The sequence below is a fragment of the Branchiostoma belcheri genome, unplaced genomic scaffold, assembly GCF_001625305.1.
Source record: "Branchiostoma belcheri isolate BF01 breed outbred unplaced genomic scaffold, Haploidv18h27 scaffold31, whole genome shotgun sequence".
NCBI lineage: Eukaryota > Metazoa > Chordata > Leptocardii > Amphioxiformes > Branchiostomatidae > Branchiostoma > Branchiostoma belcheri.
In genome coordinates, this window is record NW_017803921.1 from 7344 (window position 1) to 25871 (window position 18528).

At 42.7% G+C, this 18528-nt stretch overlaps 4 protein-coding genes across 7 annotated transcripts in view; 2 read left to right on the plus strand and 2 right to left on the minus strand.

Annotated features, from left to right (window-relative positions):
- The window catches only part of LOC109474518, a 5214-nt gene extending 2002 nt beyond the window's left edge, over positions 1-3212 (plus strand). The window contains exons 1-4 of one of the 2 annotated variants that reach the window (XM_019774812.1): positions 1148-1218; positions 1400-1524; positions 2297-2457; positions 2934-3212. In XM_019774812.1, the coding sequence (XP_019630371.1) occupies positions 1422-1524; positions 2297-2457; positions 2934-3155 (486 nt within the window). In that variant the 5' untranslated portion in view covers positions 1148-1218; positions 1400-1421 and the 3' untranslated portion in view covers positions 3156-3212. Of the gene's footprint in view, positions 1-1147; positions 1219-1399; positions 1525-2296; positions 2458-2933 lie in introns of those variants that run through there. The other variant, XM_019774811.1, reaches the window with a different exon arrangement.
- A 1585-nt stretch (positions 3213-4797) lies between these two features.
- Positions 4798-6735, minus strand: LOC109474689. Its single transcript, XM_019775038.1, has 4 exons — positions 6552-6735; positions 6138-6224; positions 5627-5790; positions 4798-5234 (listed from the first exon to the last, which is right to left on the minus strand). Exons 2-4 carry the CDS (start codon positions 6211-6213, stop codon positions 5007-5009), a joined length of 468 nt encoding a protein of 155 aa, XP_019630597.1. The 5' UTR covers positions 6214-6224; positions 6552-6735; the 3' UTR covers positions 4798-5006.
- An 887-nt stretch (positions 6736-7622) lies between these two features.
- Positions 7623-12757, minus strand: LOC109474514. Its single transcript, XM_019774807.1, has 10 exons — positions 12617-12757; positions 11565-12215; positions 11370-11432; positions 11087-11202; positions 10048-10308; positions 9540-9647; positions 9165-9200; positions 8941-9057; positions 8044-8181; positions 7623-7812 (listed from the first exon to the last, which is right to left on the minus strand). Exons 2-10 carry the CDS (start codon positions 12187-12189, stop codon positions 7630-7632), a joined length of 1647 nt encoding a protein of 548 aa, XP_019630366.1. The 5' UTR covers positions 12190-12215; positions 12617-12757; the 3' UTR covers positions 7623-7629.
- Positions 12758-13340: 583 nt separating this feature from the next.
- LOC109474692 (ninjurin-2-like) lies at positions 13341-17841 on the plus strand. Of its 3 annotated transcripts, none has more exons than XM_019775040.1 (5): positions 13341-13474; positions 15016-15210; positions 15458-15493; positions 16433-16578; positions 17003-17841. In XM_019775040.1, the coding sequence occupies exons 2-5, from the start codon at positions 15072-15074 to the stop codon at positions 17216-17218; spliced, it is 537 nt and encodes a 178-aa protein (XP_019630599.1). In that variant the 5' UTR covers positions 13341-13474; positions 15016-15071; the 3' UTR covers positions 17219-17841. The 3 variants fall into 3 exon arrangements, with proteins under 3 accessions (XP_019630599.1, XP_019630600.1, XP_019630601.1); XM_019775041.1 differs by having other exon boundaries at positions 13341-13468; positions 15014-15210; XM_019775042.1 differs by lacking the exon at positions 15458-15493.
- Positions 17842-18528: the final 687 nt, after the last annotated feature.

Consider the following 18528-nt stretch of genomic DNA (forward strand, 5'->3'; position numbering starts at 1 on the left):
TATATATATATATATTAACGTTACTTATAATTTAAGTTAAAATGTACTTTTGTGTCTCATTTTTTTTATTCTGTTAAAAAAGACTCTTAAAAGAGAGAAAACAGTTTATAAACTGTTATATACTTGATTTTTGTAATGTTTTAAACTTAAAGAGTTGAAATATAGAAGTGCATGTTCTCTCATTATATACAATGTTGATGAGAACTAGAACCATTTATATAACTTAGGTAAATTGAAATGCTAGGATGGGGAAAATGTTCGTAAAAACTGTAAGCCTGTAAGCGGCGAAAATGGTCAGCTTTTGCAGAAGCACTTGTTTGTTTTGTTTTAGTGTTATGTGCACTGTTATCCGATTGAGTCGGTCATGATCTTTTGAGTACCATCGTTAGGCGTTAAAGCATGTGAAATGATCGAGAAATTGTCGTGCAAAATCGTGCACAGCAGTAAAAGGAGTATATAGTGTGCTTGCACCTTTCCCATTTTAGACATGAGAAAATTTGTAAGCTATAGCTACGTGCTGATCGCACAACTGCGATATTAAAGACTTAAACAGGAGAATAAAAGTACAACAGAAGTGCATGGGGGATCGTATTGCTCTATATATGGTACAAAGGGGTTTGTCTTTTGTAAAAAAAAGATCCAAGCCTAACCACAAATCAAAATATGGTGGTGTGCTTTACTGTACTTCGTAAATTAGCAAGATGCCCTTCGTTTTGGCCATACAATACTCCCTAGCGCTACCCTAGGGCACAGGCCGATGGACCGGTTTCAGAACTGGGGTGTCTGCAATTGGTGAAAGGACTGTTCCACTCTGCTGGTTTGAGTGGGCCGGGGGTGTTTTTTTCCTGTCAACATGTTTGACAGTAAAACTATGGATCCGCTGTCATATCCTTGAAGTGATCAACGATTTGTTAACAAAATGGGCAAACACAAACGCAAGCAAGATGGATTCTGTGCTAGACTACAATCTAAAATTGTACTTCGAGTATGAATTCATAATAGAAAGCAAGATGTTACAAGGTTGATAACAATTTTTTCGCTCAACCAAGACGAGGGGCGATATCGACTTCCGACGAACTTTGACCCATTGCTGACGCCACACATGAAAGAAGTGACCATAATTTTTTTCAACCTTTATTTAACCTTGAAATGTACAGTACATATGTGCATCAGTACAACTCTTCGGCCTAAAGCCGTTTTTCAAGAGGTCAAGTGGAGGTAGGTCAGGGGTCTTTGCAAATTCTTCAATTTAGTTACAATCAATCGATCGATTTGGTCAAAAAGCTGAAGAAGTGATTCGGTCGAAAATTTCAATGAGTGATTCTCCGAGTTAGAGAACAGTTTAAAGTTTTTTTTACAGAATAATTGATCATTATGATTGACATGACTTTTGCTGTAGATCTACCGAGTGAAGTTTGATCATGACTGAGCTTGAGGATCCCGCTGCTGTTCCTGCCGTGAAGGTCCAGCAGTCTGAGACCAGCGCACTCATACCGGGCCGTCTGCAGGGGCTGAAGGAAAAGGGTAGGGTTAATTTTTACCCCCGGTGTTGAGCCAAATCCTTGAGCTGCCACATACGTGAGAGGTCAGGTGTTTAGGGCTAGGGTTAGGGTTGGGAACATTGTTCAGGGCTAGGTTTAGACTTACGATTAGGGTTAGGATAGGTTTAGTCTCCCACATCAACCCCCTCCCACTCCTTGTCTCAGATATATTGGAAACCCCGAAGTAGTGTCGGGGTAATTTATTTGGCAGGATCATGTATTTGGCTTGACACCGGGCACTTACATGTAGGTATTGTGGGAGGTCAAGGGATAGGTAGTGTGTGTGTGTGTGTGTGTGTATTTGTGTGTGTGTGTGTGTGTGTGTGTGTGTGTGTGTGTGTGTGTGTGTGTGTGTGTGTGTGTGTGTGTGTGTGTGTGTATTTGTGTGTGTGTGTATTTGTGTGTGTGTGTGTGTGTGTTTGTGTGTGTATTTGTGTGTGTGTGTGTGTATTTGTGTGTGTGTGTGTATTTGTGTGTGTGTGTGTGTGTATTTGTGTGTGTGTGTGTGTGTATTTGTGTGTGTATTTGTGTGTGTGTGTGTGTATTTGTGTGTGTGTGTGTATTTGTGTGTGTTTGTGTGAGTGTGTGTGTGTATGTGTGAGTGTGTGTGTGTGTGTATGTGTGTGTGTATGCATGTGTGTGTATGTATGTATGTATGTGCGTGTTTGCTTCGTCGTGTAGTTTAATGCGGTGGAGTGACAGGAAGATAGAATTAAAAAAAATCAAATGGTCTCCCCGTTCATTTGTTTGTTTAGCCAAGAGAACTACGCAGGACCTGGCAGAGAACACTCATACCTACAAGGGACAGAAGACGATGCACGAGGGCCTACAGAACACCGCCCTGCTCACCAGTAATGCAGCACAGATGATCACACTGGTGAAGGGGACAGAGGAGGCCGCTCTCACCGGGCCACAGGTGACGTAAAACACCTTCAAGTCGATTTAGAAACACGTTACAGATTGAACTCGTGGTGGTAGGGCATTACATGCTGATCTCTATCCAACGCAAAAGAAGGTAATCCTAGCCACTACTATCCGATCCTTTCACCGTAAGGACTTGGATCTGAGCATCAAACTAAGAGGAATATAGATATATTTTAGGATATTCACAAAAGACTCAACAAACGGTAGAGCTACTCATGTAGTACATTTAATCCCAGAGGGTCAACCGGATCAACACTAGATCGTTGATCCAGTGTTAAACCGGTGTTAATCCGATGTTGATCTGGTTGATCCGTGTCTCTATTACTAGGCCCAGATCTAGACTTGTATTTTGACCTCTTTCCTCAAGGCCTCATTGAAAAGCGATTTCAGAACTTGTATTTCTTGTATAACCAAAGGCTCGAACGAAACAAATAACAAAGAGACGTCATATGTGCTTGACCCTTTTAGATCGCCCGGATGGCTCTCCTGGCGTTCTCCCTTTTCTTCCAAGGTGTGATCTACGTGCTGCTGCTACTGCAGGGCAAGACACGCGTGAGGAAGAAGGAGGAGTACACCCAGGCCGAGCACAGGAACCAGGACAAACAGAAGCTCAGGAACACCAACAAGGTGGCCATGGTCTTCACGGGACTGGTGCTGGTCATAAACTTCGCTATAACGCAACTAGAATGAACTGGATACAGGTAGCAGAGGTCATGAGTTCATGGTAAAAAGATGGTCGACAACAGAAAATACCAGAGACGTTAAATTATTTTATACATGGGATTGGACATATCACTGTCATATGGCCATGTATTGGAGAACGAATCTTACATTATGTGTTCACCCCTGCAGAAAGAAAATATTGTTTATATTGTTTCATGGCAGGTCCAATCAAATAGCTTATAATTAAAGGTCAATCGCCTGGACAAGACGGATGTAACCACCGTAACTGGTGTTGGATTACATTAATGTAGCAAAGCGTCTGAGCCGACCTCAGGGTGCTTGTCACTATATATGGTGTTGGAATACATTATGTTGCAAAGTGGAGGGACGCTGGAGGGGCTGGTCATCATATATAATATTATGATTGTGTCTGAGTAAAAATAAGCCCAGCCGTAGTTTGCTATGCTAGACCATGTGAACATTATGCATTTGATTTGCAAATGTCACCTTTCTTGGAGTAAGTAAACTTATCATAGGTGTTGGATTCATCGAAACAGGATTCGCTGTATGTAAAAATCAGGCATTCAAAATTCTTTCGTACCCATCGACTGAGAGAAATAGTATAATTTGGCCACGTTCTCAGTAAACTGTTGGCTTTATTGAGGAAACAAAGGAAAAAAACTCATTTTCTGCTGTCTTGTATGTTTTAACATAAAGATAACTTATGTTAATGCGGATATGCCTCATCAACACCCAACCCCAAATACCAGAAAATACAGATACATGTACAACCGAAAATAATTTCATCAGGTTGGTAAAACATAAGAGATATAGGGGAATTCTTTTTACACAAGCAATGAATCTCACCACGCTGACGTTTCGGTGTCTGTCAGACACCTTCTTCAGAGCTTCTGTCTGGAGTACTGCATCTCGCCGCTATATGTAGCCGGCTATATGTAGCCGCTATATGTAACCTACATCGACTACATATAGCGGCGAGATCAAAAATTCCATTAAAAAAGAAGCTGCAACTGTACAATGCCACCTGCGTGTCAATCATGCTCTACAACTGCAACAGTTGGGCAGCACCACAGACAGCAATAGACAAGCTAGATGCCTGCCACCGGAAACATCTAAGAACAATCACAGGACATCGATGGCCAAACAGTCTAATCTCAAACAAAGCACTGTACAAACTGTGCAATACAGGCCCGTTGTCAACTAAAGTGAAATGTGCAAGATGGACCATGTTCGGACACTAAGAATGCCGACAGATACACCTGCACAGCAAGCCTTGACCTTCGCCCTGGTAGGATCTAATACTTACAGACCCAGAAAGGGAAGGCACTGCAGTAACCTACTAAGTCTGCTGAGGGCAGACCTCAAGGAAAGAGGACTAGGACCATTGCGGTCAGAAAGAAAACTCCAGGAGCTCAGGAGGCTCGCGATGAACAGGACAAAGTGGAGAGAACTGAAGAAAGACTGATTGATGCTGCAGGATGCAGAGCTACTGCAGCAGCAGAACACAGTGAACTACTACTACTACTATGCAGTACTCCAGTCAGAAGCTCTGAAGAAGGTGTCTGACAGACACCGAAACGTCAGCGTGGTGAGATTCATTGGTTGTGTAAAAAGAATTCCCCTATCTCTTAATACAGATACAATATTGCATTAAAAAACACATCATCTGGACCCCAATAACTAAAATTAAAGAAATTCGCCGAGCCCTCCGTGGCAACTAGCTGCGAACACAAACAAAAATCAAAACAATGTCTCACCGCAGAAATATATCTCCTTCTCCGGAAGTAAACACATTAATTAATTATCACAAGACATCATCTCGTCTCTCATCTACACAACAGATAGCGTATTTGATGTTCACGACTCAGTCAGCTGAGTCAGGGCGAAGTTTGCGCCCAGCACGAGTACAGAAAACACAATGGCGGCTTTGTTCTTCGTCCTCAACTTCTGTTTGTCCTCCTGTCTCTGTCCCGGGAGGGTATATTCGTGTTCCTTCTTCACCAATGTCTTCCCCTGCAGCAGGAGCAGTATGTAAATGACGACCTGGAACAGGACAGACGCTCCGAGGAGGACCAGTCGCGCCATCTAGAATCAAATAGAATCAAAGTTTAACCCCCCGAAACACGTCCCTAACAATGGTTGACCCACTCCCGAACACTAGTCAACCGTAGCCCAACCTCCCGTCCACACCCGATTCTTTTAACATTTTGAAACATCATATAGTGCAGCCGAACAGTAGCCGACCTCGCCGAACTACAGCCAACGGCCAGAGCTGACCTTGCCCCCAACCTACTCATGGTTGGGCAGAGTTCTGCAGTGTTCGGAAGGCCCAAGGATAATGTCCTTGGGAGGCCGTATTTAGCCTGGGTGCCAGACCCGACCCGAAGCACACTAGGCTCAATGTTATTATCCTGTGCATGCTGTCGGTCTGGCACCCATGCTAGGCTATATTCGGCTATATGTGCCAGGGGCTTTACCTGCATAGTGGTGAGACTCGACACGTCCTGGTTTTCCCTCAGTATCGCGACTAACTGCGCCACGTTCGTGCTGAACAGAGCTGTGTTCTGAACCGTCTCGTGAATCGTCTTCTGTCCCTTGTACGTTTGTGAGTTTCGTTTCATGTTCTGAATCGCTGTCGAGACTGAAATGACATACAGAATGGAGTCAGATTTGAACCATTGGGTTCACTGGTAGTACCCTAGCCTGATTTAAGCGTTTTACGGTTGCCGGTGCCACAGCATCTCGCCCCCCCCCCCAGCGATTTCGCCCTCCAGTGGGGGTGAGATCGCTAGCGAGATTTACTGATATTTTGGTGGGGGGCGAAATCGCTAAGGGTGGGGGCGAAATCGCTAGATTTCTTTTCATTCTCTGAAGAGGCTTTTCTAATATTGTATTTTTCACAGGTGAAGGCATATGAATTAATAAACCCTTACTGAAGAAACCAGTAGTTATATAATGTACGCTTAGAAGTAGATAGGAAGAAAGTACCATCGTTTGTGCCCGACTGACCCGGAACAAGAGGTGTTGTCTCGTCACTGTTGTGCTCTTCTACACCCTTAAACATCGCGAATGTTTCTGTTTGTAATTGACAGGGAATTGACTGATCAGGTTAAGTGTTATCTAGGGAAAAAAGCAACTGTAACAACCACGTGTGCACCAATCAAATCTCAATAATAAAACAAACATAATCAACATTATGGTAGACACCAGTAAAGTATATATAGGCTATTCACTGACTTCATAATAATCATAACTTGAATACTCAGCGACCATGTTGGTTATTAAAATGGGAATCTAAACACAGCATCAGGCGTGCATACACAGTATCATAACAAGAAAATCACATGAAAAGTAAAGTATGTATAGCAAGAATTTCATAGGTACAAAATACCCAATACTTACATTGTGTGGTAATACAGATGATCAGTTGTGGTCTCACTACGATGATGTACACGTAAGTTGGTTCAGCACGCAATAGACGCTGAAGTACGCTGATCACGAGTCACTCGAACAGGAGGTTTTATTTGTCTTAGAACTCAGCCGGTCAGACTGGTTTGACAGGTACAAGGCCCTTCGGGGCTCATATACATGCAAATTAGCTACGGAGTGGCGCAGATGTTAGAAATAGTGAAATTTCCATGCGTTTTTGTCATGTAGGGAGATCTTAACAGAATTTACTTAAGATTCTAAAAGACTGGATAACATGCAGTCTGTATATCATCATCATTGGCAGCCCAGTCTATATAGAGTCTGTATATACAATCATCATATCATGCGATGCTACTTTGTCATCATAATCAGGCGTGCAATCAACAGTAATACAATCAGCTTTCTACACCTAATCACAAATATAGAAATAGATAATATGATTAAAAGCTAATTTTTCATCATAATCATGCGTGTAATCAGCAGTAATTATTACTTTATACGCATAATCACAAATATAGATATGACTTCATGCTAATTTGTCATCATAATCAGGCGGGTAATAAGCAGCAATTATTACTTTATACGCATTATCACAAATGTAGAAATAGATGTAAGTATATGACAGTAAATTGATTTCCATTCATAGCTGATTGGTAGACAGAACAATTATAGTGCAATGTCATCTCACAATCATGTCATCGCAAAATATTAATCATATTATAGTAAAAATATTTACTTGATCCATATCCTTGATTATTATTCATAAGAGCTAATCAACCAACCAAACAAGCAAGCAAGCAAGCAAGCAAGCAAGCAAGCAAGCAAGCAAGCAAGCAAGCAAGCAAGCAAGCAAGCAAGCAAGCAAGCAAGCAAGCAAGCAAGCAACAAATTACTAAGCAACCAATTATCAAGGAACCAATTATAAAGCAACCAATGACTAACCATATATATATACTAGTATACAGAGAGAGAGAGTGAGAGAGAGAGAGAGAGAGTGAGAGAAAGAGACAGTGGGAAAGGGACAGAGAGAGAGAGACAGGTCCAGTTGGCATCAGACGATCGAGGTCTCCTCCCGGTCCAGTTTCCAGCCGAACTGGTGCAGCTCCACCAGCTGACAGAGACAGGCGCCCTGCTGGGTGTGCCCGCGGGACCGGCGGGGCTGCGGCAGGTTCTTGGTGACCAGGAGCCGCACGTACAGCTCACTGTAGTTCAGCAGCAGGGCCTCCGCTTCAGCCTACAGTGGCAAATGGTTTCTATTAAAAACAGATAACTTTAAAGATGTCACCGCACTTAACATGTTAACGTATGGCAAGTGTGCAAAATCTTGCCCAAGTGCCAATTCCAAATATCCGGAAAAGGACCAGCAAGCAATGAAACACACTATACGTATATAACATGTGATCAGTCTAAAAGATACTTTGTACGAAGGGCGAGCTGGTCTGGTCTTTGTATGCAGTACACGTACTTTCAGTTCAGACATGCGGGAGGTTTGTGATGAGTTGCCCCCGTTGAAATCTGCGTCTCCACCCGCTTCTGACAAAAGGGGAGCGGCATCATCCACGTCTATCGGTACAACACAAGACGACGACGCACCATCGGACCCCTGTATCAGTTAAAACAAGAAATGCTTTAAAAAAGATGTCAAATTAAGATTCTGGTTAGGAATCAACTTAAAAATGCTCATATTTTGCTCCCAAAGTCTCTTTCTTCCTAGCTGTTGCAGTTTTACCATCTATCAATGCAGTGGTTTGATTATAAGTTCAAAATTCGTTGTTTAGAATCATTAATTATTAATTATTTAAAATGTATAAATTTACAAATTTATAAATTTTTATTATTATCAAATTATTAATTATTTGAAATTTGTGTTGACTTCACGGCTCCAATCGTAGTATTTGGGGCTATAATAGAATGCGTACACCTGTTTTTATTTTCACTTTTTCACCGATCGCTTCATATTTTTTTCAGAAAAAATCCGAGAACCAACAAATTAAATTGGTGTGGCCTTATCAGAACAATTTTACTGCAAATGGCAAATTGTATGGAAATATACTAGTAGTGAGATTCGTCGATGAAGGTTAGACATCCAGGTACTAGTAATAAGATACGCCAAAAACAGTTACTCAAGCAACTGGATATGATTTTGGAAACGTCAGACGTTTCAGCTAGAATCCACTAGCTATCGTCAGTGACTGGATACCAGAGGAGAAATGCAGGTTTATAAGCACAAACTATTCATTGATTCTAGCACAAACTATTCATGCATATGGATTCTAGCCGAAACGTCTGACGTTTCTAAAATCATATCCAGTTGCTTGAGTAACTGCTTTTTGGCGTATTAGTGAGATTGATGGCAACATACCGGCGGTGAATCGTCCATGTTTGATGATGACGATGGATCCGTGAAGTCTGCTTGAGTGTGGCCCGTCATGACTGCTGCAGATCCGCTCCTCGCCATCAGGTCTTCTAGTAACTTCATCTATAACAACGGTGACAAATGTTAACGAGAAAAAATATTAGATTTTATGAAGGACGTTTTCATGACCAAAATAAACATTAAAGTTACATGCACTCACTGAAACTTACCAGACAAGACCCTCTCTCGAAGTACACAAAATGGAGCTGGTTGTCAATGTAAGGACAAAATCGTTGCCAGGCTATAGTCTAAAATTAATGATAGTTTGGAGCTGCATAAACACCGTGTAAGAAACATCAACGGATTTATTAACCAAGGCAAATCCATAGATAGTGTTTAAGCATCTAGATCTTTGGCGATAAATAGAAAAGTGCGTGATTATCAATTGCAGAATTGTCCAGTAATATTTGATCATTATCGTCACCAATAACCGCTTATGCTTGATTGGGTGTGAAAACCAGACCAGATGAGCCAATTTCTGACAGAGCTCAACGCTAAAGAATTTTCTTTTGCAGCATAGCTTTCATACATGTATGAAAGGATACAACAGCCACTGGATAACATATGCACCGGCCTGTCACTGTCGCAAGGATGTGGGACTTGGCTAGGATGGTGTTCACCTCTACCAGAGTCCTCCTCATGGCCCTGTCAACCTACAGAACATAGGATGGTGGCAAATTTTAAATACAGGAAACAAGAGTTCTAACGTGACACAAATACACTTTTTTTCTCTTATGTGAGAATTTATGCTACAAATAATATAAATAGAAATTTAGTATATCAAATTAATGTAGCTTATGACCATGTTTTGAGGCCATGGCATTCTTAATGACTACCAAAAAGTTCATCTTACATAGTGCTTAACCCGGCTATACTGTTGTAGAGAAATGAAAATCTTCATGTACCACGCTTTAAATCAGTAATGAAATCTTACAAATAACTATATACATGTAGATGTATATAGATTGAAATTCAAATAAATTGGTTATCACTTTCCAAAAGGGCAATCATTCTACACAGAAGCTAGCATAAAGGGAATAAATTGGAACCTACCCTGATACGTGATACACAGCGTGCCACAAGAAGCACTTGTAGAAATGCTAATATTGCATACAGGCTGGCCGTGACTACACTGAAACCAGAATCATCCAAGGGGACCATTAAGAATATTGCTAGGAAACTTCCTAATATCGGAAGTATGATTATGCAGGCCAGTGTCCAGAAGAAGGCTTCGCTGGAGCAGCAGTTGAACCCTGACATCGTGGCCGTCTCCATCAGTTTGCCGATGGCCTCCTGGTAATCATTTCTCGGTATCTGCAGATGGAAATGTTATGACGCTATCAGCTATCAACAACTTGTAGTGTATATGTCACCAACTACTAGTAACTCGCACACAACAAACACAAAAGGCCCACCACCGTAACATAGGAAACTGCTATAAGACTCAAACTTAACTTCCTATTCCTTATCCCTACCCAACTATAAACTCACGATCCATCCACAACATCTCGAATCATCCTGTTCACAAACAAACGAGCAAACACAAAAAGTCAACTGTAGTAACGTTGGTACAGGCCAAAAAAACGGCCTCCGTCTTTCCAATAGTAACTTGCGCCTACCAAAAACCATGAACATCCATCCATGACTACAAGAGTTGTACCTCCGTAAATAATTTCATCAGGTTGGTAAACGAATGAATAGCAAAGTTCGATCACAACCATTTATTTTTTTACGAGCCGATGACCGTTTCGATGACCGTCTGTCATCTTCATCGGGGCAATTCTGACTGGTTTACTGTGCACTGACGCTATATGTTACTTGGTGCATAGTGCACTGTGAACCATGTAACACCTTTAGTGCACTATGCACCAAGTAACACCTTTAGTGCACTATGCACCAAGTAACACCTTTTACGTCGGGTCGTAAAAAATAATTTTTTTTTTATCAAAGAACTTTACTATTCAAGAAATATACCGCCTACGTTCCACTGTCACTTCGCCATATCATGTATTCTATGGTGTAAGCTTAAGCATGCCACATGTACTTTCAGGACATTTGAAGTCTTTGATATAAGGTTTGTTTCTATCCATACCCGAATGCCTTGGGACCTCAGTTCAGATGGAACAATCTGATCGTCAAACTGAGCACAGGGTGGGCAACAGGCAGCCGTCGCCTCGATCCTCAACAACTGTTGGCCATTGTTGAAGTCTGTAAAAATGCCGTATTTACAAAGTACATGTATTACTATGTTACTAAGACTTGGTATGAAAAACATACTAGCGAGATGTCATTGTATCTGTTAACGTTTGTCATCTACTATAATTGTATTGCACACAGAATATTACGGTTGAATCAATGTGACAATCAATACTTACTGGGGTTGTAGGTGAACGGTGAGAGGGAATCCGACTGACTGCCTGGATCAGATGAAGTAGATTCTATAAGGCAAAAAAAAAGTGAACAAAGTCCCTTTGAACAAGATTCACGACCTCTTACCTTCGCTATGGAATCGTAGCATTTTCTCATACATATCAATTATCATTATTAACGTTATTATATATCAAAATTACCTTTCAATGCACCAATGAATCTGTCGAAAAAGTACGCAGTCCACACTTCCAGGTAAGTCATGTGTTGAAGGAACTCAGGCAGGTCACACTCGCGAAGCATGACGGGTATGACCTTTTTGTTTTCTTCTCTGAGGTTGGCACCCATGACGACCTGCCGTTCGAAATTGCACCACCTGCTCTCGACGAAATCTCGCGAGAGTACGAAGACGGTCTTCTGGCTCTCGTGGATGGAGCGGACGATGTTATCGATAATGGCCACTCCTGGGAGGAAATCGCGCTCGTGGAAACAACACATGAACCCGAGCTCATCTGACTCGAGCTTCTGGATCGTATCTTTTACCCATGGTGCATCGGCGCTGCTGTAGCAGAAGAAAACGTGGTACTTCTCATGTTGGCCGAGAGGGGGCGCTATTCCTACTGCCGCCCTACCGTGACCGTTGTTGCTACTGCCGTCGCTGTCGGTATCGTCTTCCTCACTCTCGGCTGGGGAATGGAAGTCTAGTTCCCCGCTACTCCTACTTTGTCCTGACGTCGAAGCATGTGGCTGTGTCTCGCCTGGATTAGCGCTAGCCCCCAAATCCTGGGCAGTGTTGTCTTCCTGTGCTACAGTACTGGCGTCACTCATTGTTGTCAGTCAGTATCCCCAAGTTCCTGAAAAATTAGAAGCACTTTACTGATCATCTCGGTTTCCATTCTTACATCATACTTTATAACAAGAATAACGACTCGAAACTGGGTAGAGTCTGAGAACTAATATAACACACAACAAGGACCTGGTCACTTTACAATACAGTGTCCGAAATTGTAGGTCGACGCCTTTGGACGAACTCAAGTCAAATGACACAGAAAACAAACTTGAGAAACGCCCAGGAGGAGTACATATCCCTATTTTAGCTCCAGTCCATGGGTTCTATGCAATTACGACAGAGGAGTGAATGGAATAAAAACAGTGGAGCTAGGAATGGATGCAATCGGGCAAGAAAAACGAGGAGCATGCAGAAGAAAGTGACAACAAGCGGTCGTATGTTCGTGACAAGTGAAAAACTCTATACCTTAATTCTGTGTCAAGAAAAGAAGGAGACCTTTTAGAATCCGTACAGCTGGTATGGTGGTCAAGAAAGGGTCATACTGTGTGGTTTGGTGAGCCTGGCGCAAGGAGAAGTCTTAGTTTCGGTCGCCAAGGAACCCGGAAGTCACGGTGGTTTGGGTTGCGCATGCGTCTTGAACTCATTCCTTTGGGTCATGCCTGGCAGCCACTTGCACTCGTCTTGTGTTACCATGATATTTTGCCTCACAGTCACAGATGCTATGGGAAAGGGTTAATGGAACTTTAAGACTTCATAAAATGACCAGAAAATTGACCTCGAAAAAAGGCCAGTTTTGCTACCCTGAAATAACTCCTATCACTAACGGTTTCTCCCCGGTACTCAGACACACACTGGGGGCGGGTTGCGCCTATTAATCTACAGGGCAAAAATAGCGGCTGACGTCACCAAAAAACCCTCTTTACAAAGTGAACAACAGCAATTGTCACATTTGGAGACCGTGCAAACACGCACGAAAAGCAGCGGAAGAGACCATTGAAATTCCAGTTCTTCTATAATATAATGTTTCCACTGCATCAAAGATTCCTATTTCTTCAAACAAGTGCACAATTGTCTGACATAGTGATGGTTTAACGGCTATCAGAATGGTAATCTTTTGTAATGGTAACTCAATGATTTAGTTTCAATTTCTGAGAACCCCCCCACTTCATAATGGACCGTCCCATTCATAAATACCGACATCTGACGGTGAGAGGCCAGTAGGCTTTGTTTAATATCCGCCAGTAGAAACGCCGCCCTCTGACACTGTGCTGCTACAACGCCCACAGAGAAAGGTTGTCTCTGTAACGCTCCACAAAAACGAAGGTAAGAGCTACTAAAGTTACTGTCTGCATAGCTATTAAACCTAGCTACATCACTCGGCCACTGTTGGTAGGTACGAATTCGAATGTACTATTTAACGTTGACCTAACGGTACGGGCCGCCCTGAATGGTGTGTCAATACAAGTGTGTACAAACACTTGGACATGCAAAGAGAATGTACTTAGCAGTCAACGGCGACTTCCGTTGTCAGGAAACTAGCGGGGAGGATGCATGTTGCTGAACCGAATAGGGTCGGCCTGACCCCCTTTTATATATAGGTCACGGAAACCACTGGCTCTTTCCATCTAGCATTGTCTAGTCTCCCGTCAATACGAGGCAACACGGGTCTATTAAACAACAGTCAAATTTAGGCAAATAGGGAGAAAAATTGGCTAGGGGAGTTGGCCTAAGTGTAGTACGAGGGGGAAATGAAACTCACTCTCCTGGTCAGTCAAACTCTCTTTAATATAGCACCACCCTTTACCCTCTATACTGTAGGGAGGCCTGATGAAGGCGACTTTCCATCCAGCCAGTAGCAATTATAGTGGTTCACAGTGCACAGTAAATAAGTAGTTAAACCTCGACAAATACATGCTTGCACCAGGGATTAGGAACAAGTTTGATAATACGTGACGTGTGTGTACGTACGTGTGTGGGAAGAGGGGGTAGCTGGTCCCTGCTCGGAGTTTCATGTAAATTAATCCGTTTTTTGATGGAAACCAAACACCAACGATAACACGCCCCAAAAATGTGACCCAGTCGGCCGCATTGTTGGATTTACTGTCCAATGTCCCGCGGGACAGTTTGGAAACCATTTAATATTCAAACGGGATATTTTGGCGCTTTTGTGTCCATACTGCGATGCTTTGTTCCATTTTCTCCCCTGAATAATTAGCAGCTTTCCTCCCAATCCCCATAGCCTCTACCAGGCTTCGGAGGTGGTAGGAAAGAGTAGAAATCGCCAAATAGACAAATCATTACAAACATGCTAGGGAGTTGGTCCGCTAAAAAGGAACCAGTTCAGAGCGGCAAACTGTATTCGTAGATAGACAGAGAGATAGATGGAGAGACTGAAGGGAACACTCACGAAAGAAAGACATACGACAGGTCTGAAAGCTGTAGCCTACATTAAACAGCTGCTTCTTATCAAAGCAGTGTTTCCGTGTAGAGGTGCACGTAGACGTGAGATGTTGACACATTCTGTTTGCATGTCTTTGTTGGAAGTCATCACTTTTAAGGTCGTTCCTCGCATGAGAAAGAGGAAGTACCGCGGGAGGAAGTAGGGAACTTTCTCTCGCTCCGGTCAAAATCAGTCTCAGTACGGTTTCGGTGATGGCATCACCGGTGATGTCATGGGGACGTTTATATCAATGGGGACAGTACACTATTGGTCCTATGGGTAATGTATTAAACTGTTTCCTCTCGACCGTCGAAAACCCTCCATAGTACCGTGCGATGTATGTGACCCCAAGAAACTTGTACGACTTAACAGAGTTCAAGTCAAGACTGTATACCGGGCTGAAGTTTGCGTATGTCACTTTCAGGTCAAAACTAATCTCCAAGTTGACAACAGTCGACGCTGAGCCGAGCCGAATAAAACATGGCGAACGATCACAACGACAGGGTGGAAATGGCACCTCTCACCGGAACTACCAATCCTGCGGAGGGGGGAGAGGACTCTCCTCCGGGTAGGGGGGAGGACTCCAGCGAGACAGACTCGGAAAATGGTAACCCTACAGGTAGGATTTTCGGTAAACATGGTGAAAATACAATGAATGTATATAGACTTTATACATGGAAATATGTTTATATGGACTTTAGTAACATATATACGACGATGTGTAGAAATGTAGATCCGTTGCGTACTTCTTTTTATAAATCAGCGTCAAGTAGTTTTCTTTACGTTATGTCTTTAATTGTCTGTTAGTTTTTTTTTTACTTTTTTTTACGTTATGTCTTTAATTTCCTTTTTCTGCACTATCGTAGACAAGAAATGGCTTCTCCCCTCGGGAGCGTTATTGGGTAAAACTTTATTTTCTTTCCTGTTTTCGGCTTCTCCAAACACAGCTTTGCACATAGATGCAGTCCTCACTCTGCACACGCGCCCAGAAAACACTTTATTTCTTCGACTGGCTTAGATATACGAAACTGTGCCGTAGACTGCCGCTTCAGCTTCTAGAAATACTTATAGTTTACTGTCCTGTACATATACTAGTATTTGCTACACAGCGCAAAGAGATATGCCGTGTGTGTCAATGTATATATCAAATCTGCACAGTAGTGTTTAAACTGCGTCTGGTGGGTCGCAGCTAGCGTTTCGCCCCATATAACTGTCTGACAGATATATGGATTGGAAACAAAGTGGCGTTCTCAGACGGAGGCTAATACTCCGCCGGCGTGTAAGCCATCTGTCAGTCAACTTTGAGTGTCTGGAACTCAGCTTTGAACGTGACCTCCCAGTAGCTTCGGTCAGCTTTATATCGTATTACCAGTTTAATGACCCAGTGACCGCCAATGGAAGGGGGGGAGGGTGTTCTGGAAAGACGTCGGAAAAAATAGAGGTTTCATCCGGTGTGCGCTGACCAACATCAGACTCCTTTGGAAGGCTCGAATAAAAGTAGCAATCTGCCTAAAAAGAATGTGTACCTAACCAGGGGAATTGTCCGACCATGGAGGGTCCAGTTTGCCGTGAACCCTGGTCAGCTACATTCATTTTAGGCCGATTTCTACTACTAGTATTTATTCGCGGCCTGCGCATGCAAAGGAATCTGATGGAGACTACAAAAATCTAGTCATTTTGTCTAGCCCTTAAACTGTATTACTCTGTGTCAAGTTGGGCAGCCCTGGACGCATATCAGTCAATGAATGAAAAAAGAATTGTGCGTATATATCTCAGTATACCAAAGTACCAAATGTATCTATAGTTTTGCTGTGTAAATATTTTTTCCCGTTTTCCCTTAGGTCGCGTCATCAGTAATGTGAACACGTACGCGACGCTAAAGACCGTGGTGCAGGGTCTGATGGACACAGCTCTGTTCACCAGTAACGCGTCACAGATGGCAAACCTGCTCAAGAGCAGGGAGACGGACCCTTTCACGAACCTAGAGGTAAGGGACGTCTTAAACATGTTGTAGACTTTCACTAGTTAGTTGAAGACGATGGTCTTGAACATTGCTGTTTCTTGCATGGGCCTCCTTTGCAGAGTTCTGGGGCGGCGGCGTTAATGTTTTTTTCGGGGAGCGACGCTAGTTATATATATATGCCGGCAAAGTCCCTCGTCGGCAAAACCGTCCCCGTGGCATAAACTCGCGTCGCTCACCGAAAAAAAAACTCTGCGAAGGAGGCTAGCTGTTTCTTACGTTTAGGATGATGTTATGCCTCCTCAAAGCTTCTATTTTATAAGAACTCATGGTCTAAAACTTGTTCAAAAGTAGCAAAAAATATCAAAATGCTAAGCACGGACAACTTTTGAGTATAGGTTTGGGATTACTACTGTCTGTCCTTGATTGTAGTGATTTCTTTTTCCGCTAGGTGGCGCGAGTTACCCTGCTGTCCTTCTCCATGGTTTTCCAAGTGGTGATCTTCAGTCTGCTGGTGGTTCAGGGCGCGACAAACATCGAGAAGTTGGAGAAAGACGAGGAAAAGAGGAAAAAACAGGAGGAGATGCTGAAGGCAACGAATATTGCGGCGATTGTGTTTTCTATGCTGGTTGTTCTGATCAACATATTCGTCACAAAGTTGGAATGAAACAACTTTTCAACAGAAAGAAAAACTAATTTTTATTATGAAGGGAAAGACTACAGTTGAGTATACCAAGGATAAGGTATAACTTTTAAACAGACAAAATACATTTTTATTAAGGGTAAATATGACTAAGTACTAGTATACTTCTTATGGATAAGCCATAACTTTTAAAAAGAACAAATACATTTTTATGGTCAATAGAAATAAAATTATTTAAGTATAACTCTTGTGAATATTAAGTTTGATATTATGTTTGAAGACTTTTTATGTGACCATAAAACTAGCATGCGACTTGACTTTCCAAATATGAATCATCTGAAAATAAAATAATTTTAGGTAAAACCTAATGTATATTTTTTAATTTACTGAATATACAAGTTCCTTATGAACTTTTTTCTGTGTCTGTAGTTTTTTTAGACTCCTTTTCAGGGTAGAAAAAAGAGGAAAGAAATAAAACTAGGAATGCTGGCATTTTTGGTAGGGGGAAACACAGCATATTTTACTCCACATTCTTCCCCATTCCAGCATGACCTATTACATATCGACCTTTTGCAGAAATAGACCATCCCAAAAGTTACTACTTCAACTACTACTACTACGACTACTGTCACTACTACAACTACTGATGGGTCGCTTACTCGACAGTTGCACCGTAAATTGCCTCCGCGCTACGCTCACGTGTGAGAGTTCCACGATTCGCGATCGGTGTCGAATCCCGTACATACAGTGCGTTTGCCTCGGCTGCTATTGCATGGGGCATTTCTTCCATTTGGTTGGCGTCTGTCGTGCAGAAATTTCCAGCGGTGCTGCGATTCGGAGCTGTTCCTTGTTGGTACAGTGTGTTTGCTGCGGCTACACCGTAATGCATTTCTTGACCTTCCTCGCCAATTTCGGTATTTTGAAACGCCGGGCCTTCTAACACGACTGTCTCATCAGCATGAGCTGCAGTTACATCATTATCCGTTAGAGGGGGCGGCACTACAGAGGCGTCCTCATCTGCACCTGATGCGTTTTCAGAGTGATGAACCTGAGCTTCTGTAGTACCGGCCATGTCCGCTGGGTGCGCTCCTGCCACGCAGTATTGCGTGTCTCTCATTTTCATCGTCGACCACTGAGTTTCTCGCAATGGTAGACTAGTAGTGAGTAGAGAGGCGTTCGGTTCTGTGGAATGTTCTGTCAGCTTGGGCAGGGTGCGAAGAGGGATGCAGACGGCCATGGCCTGTGCACCTGTGCGCAATGTTGCCCTGGCGGTGCTGCCTCTTTCTCCTCTCCTTCCTCGTTTCCTCCAACAAAACACCGCGATAGGAAAGGAA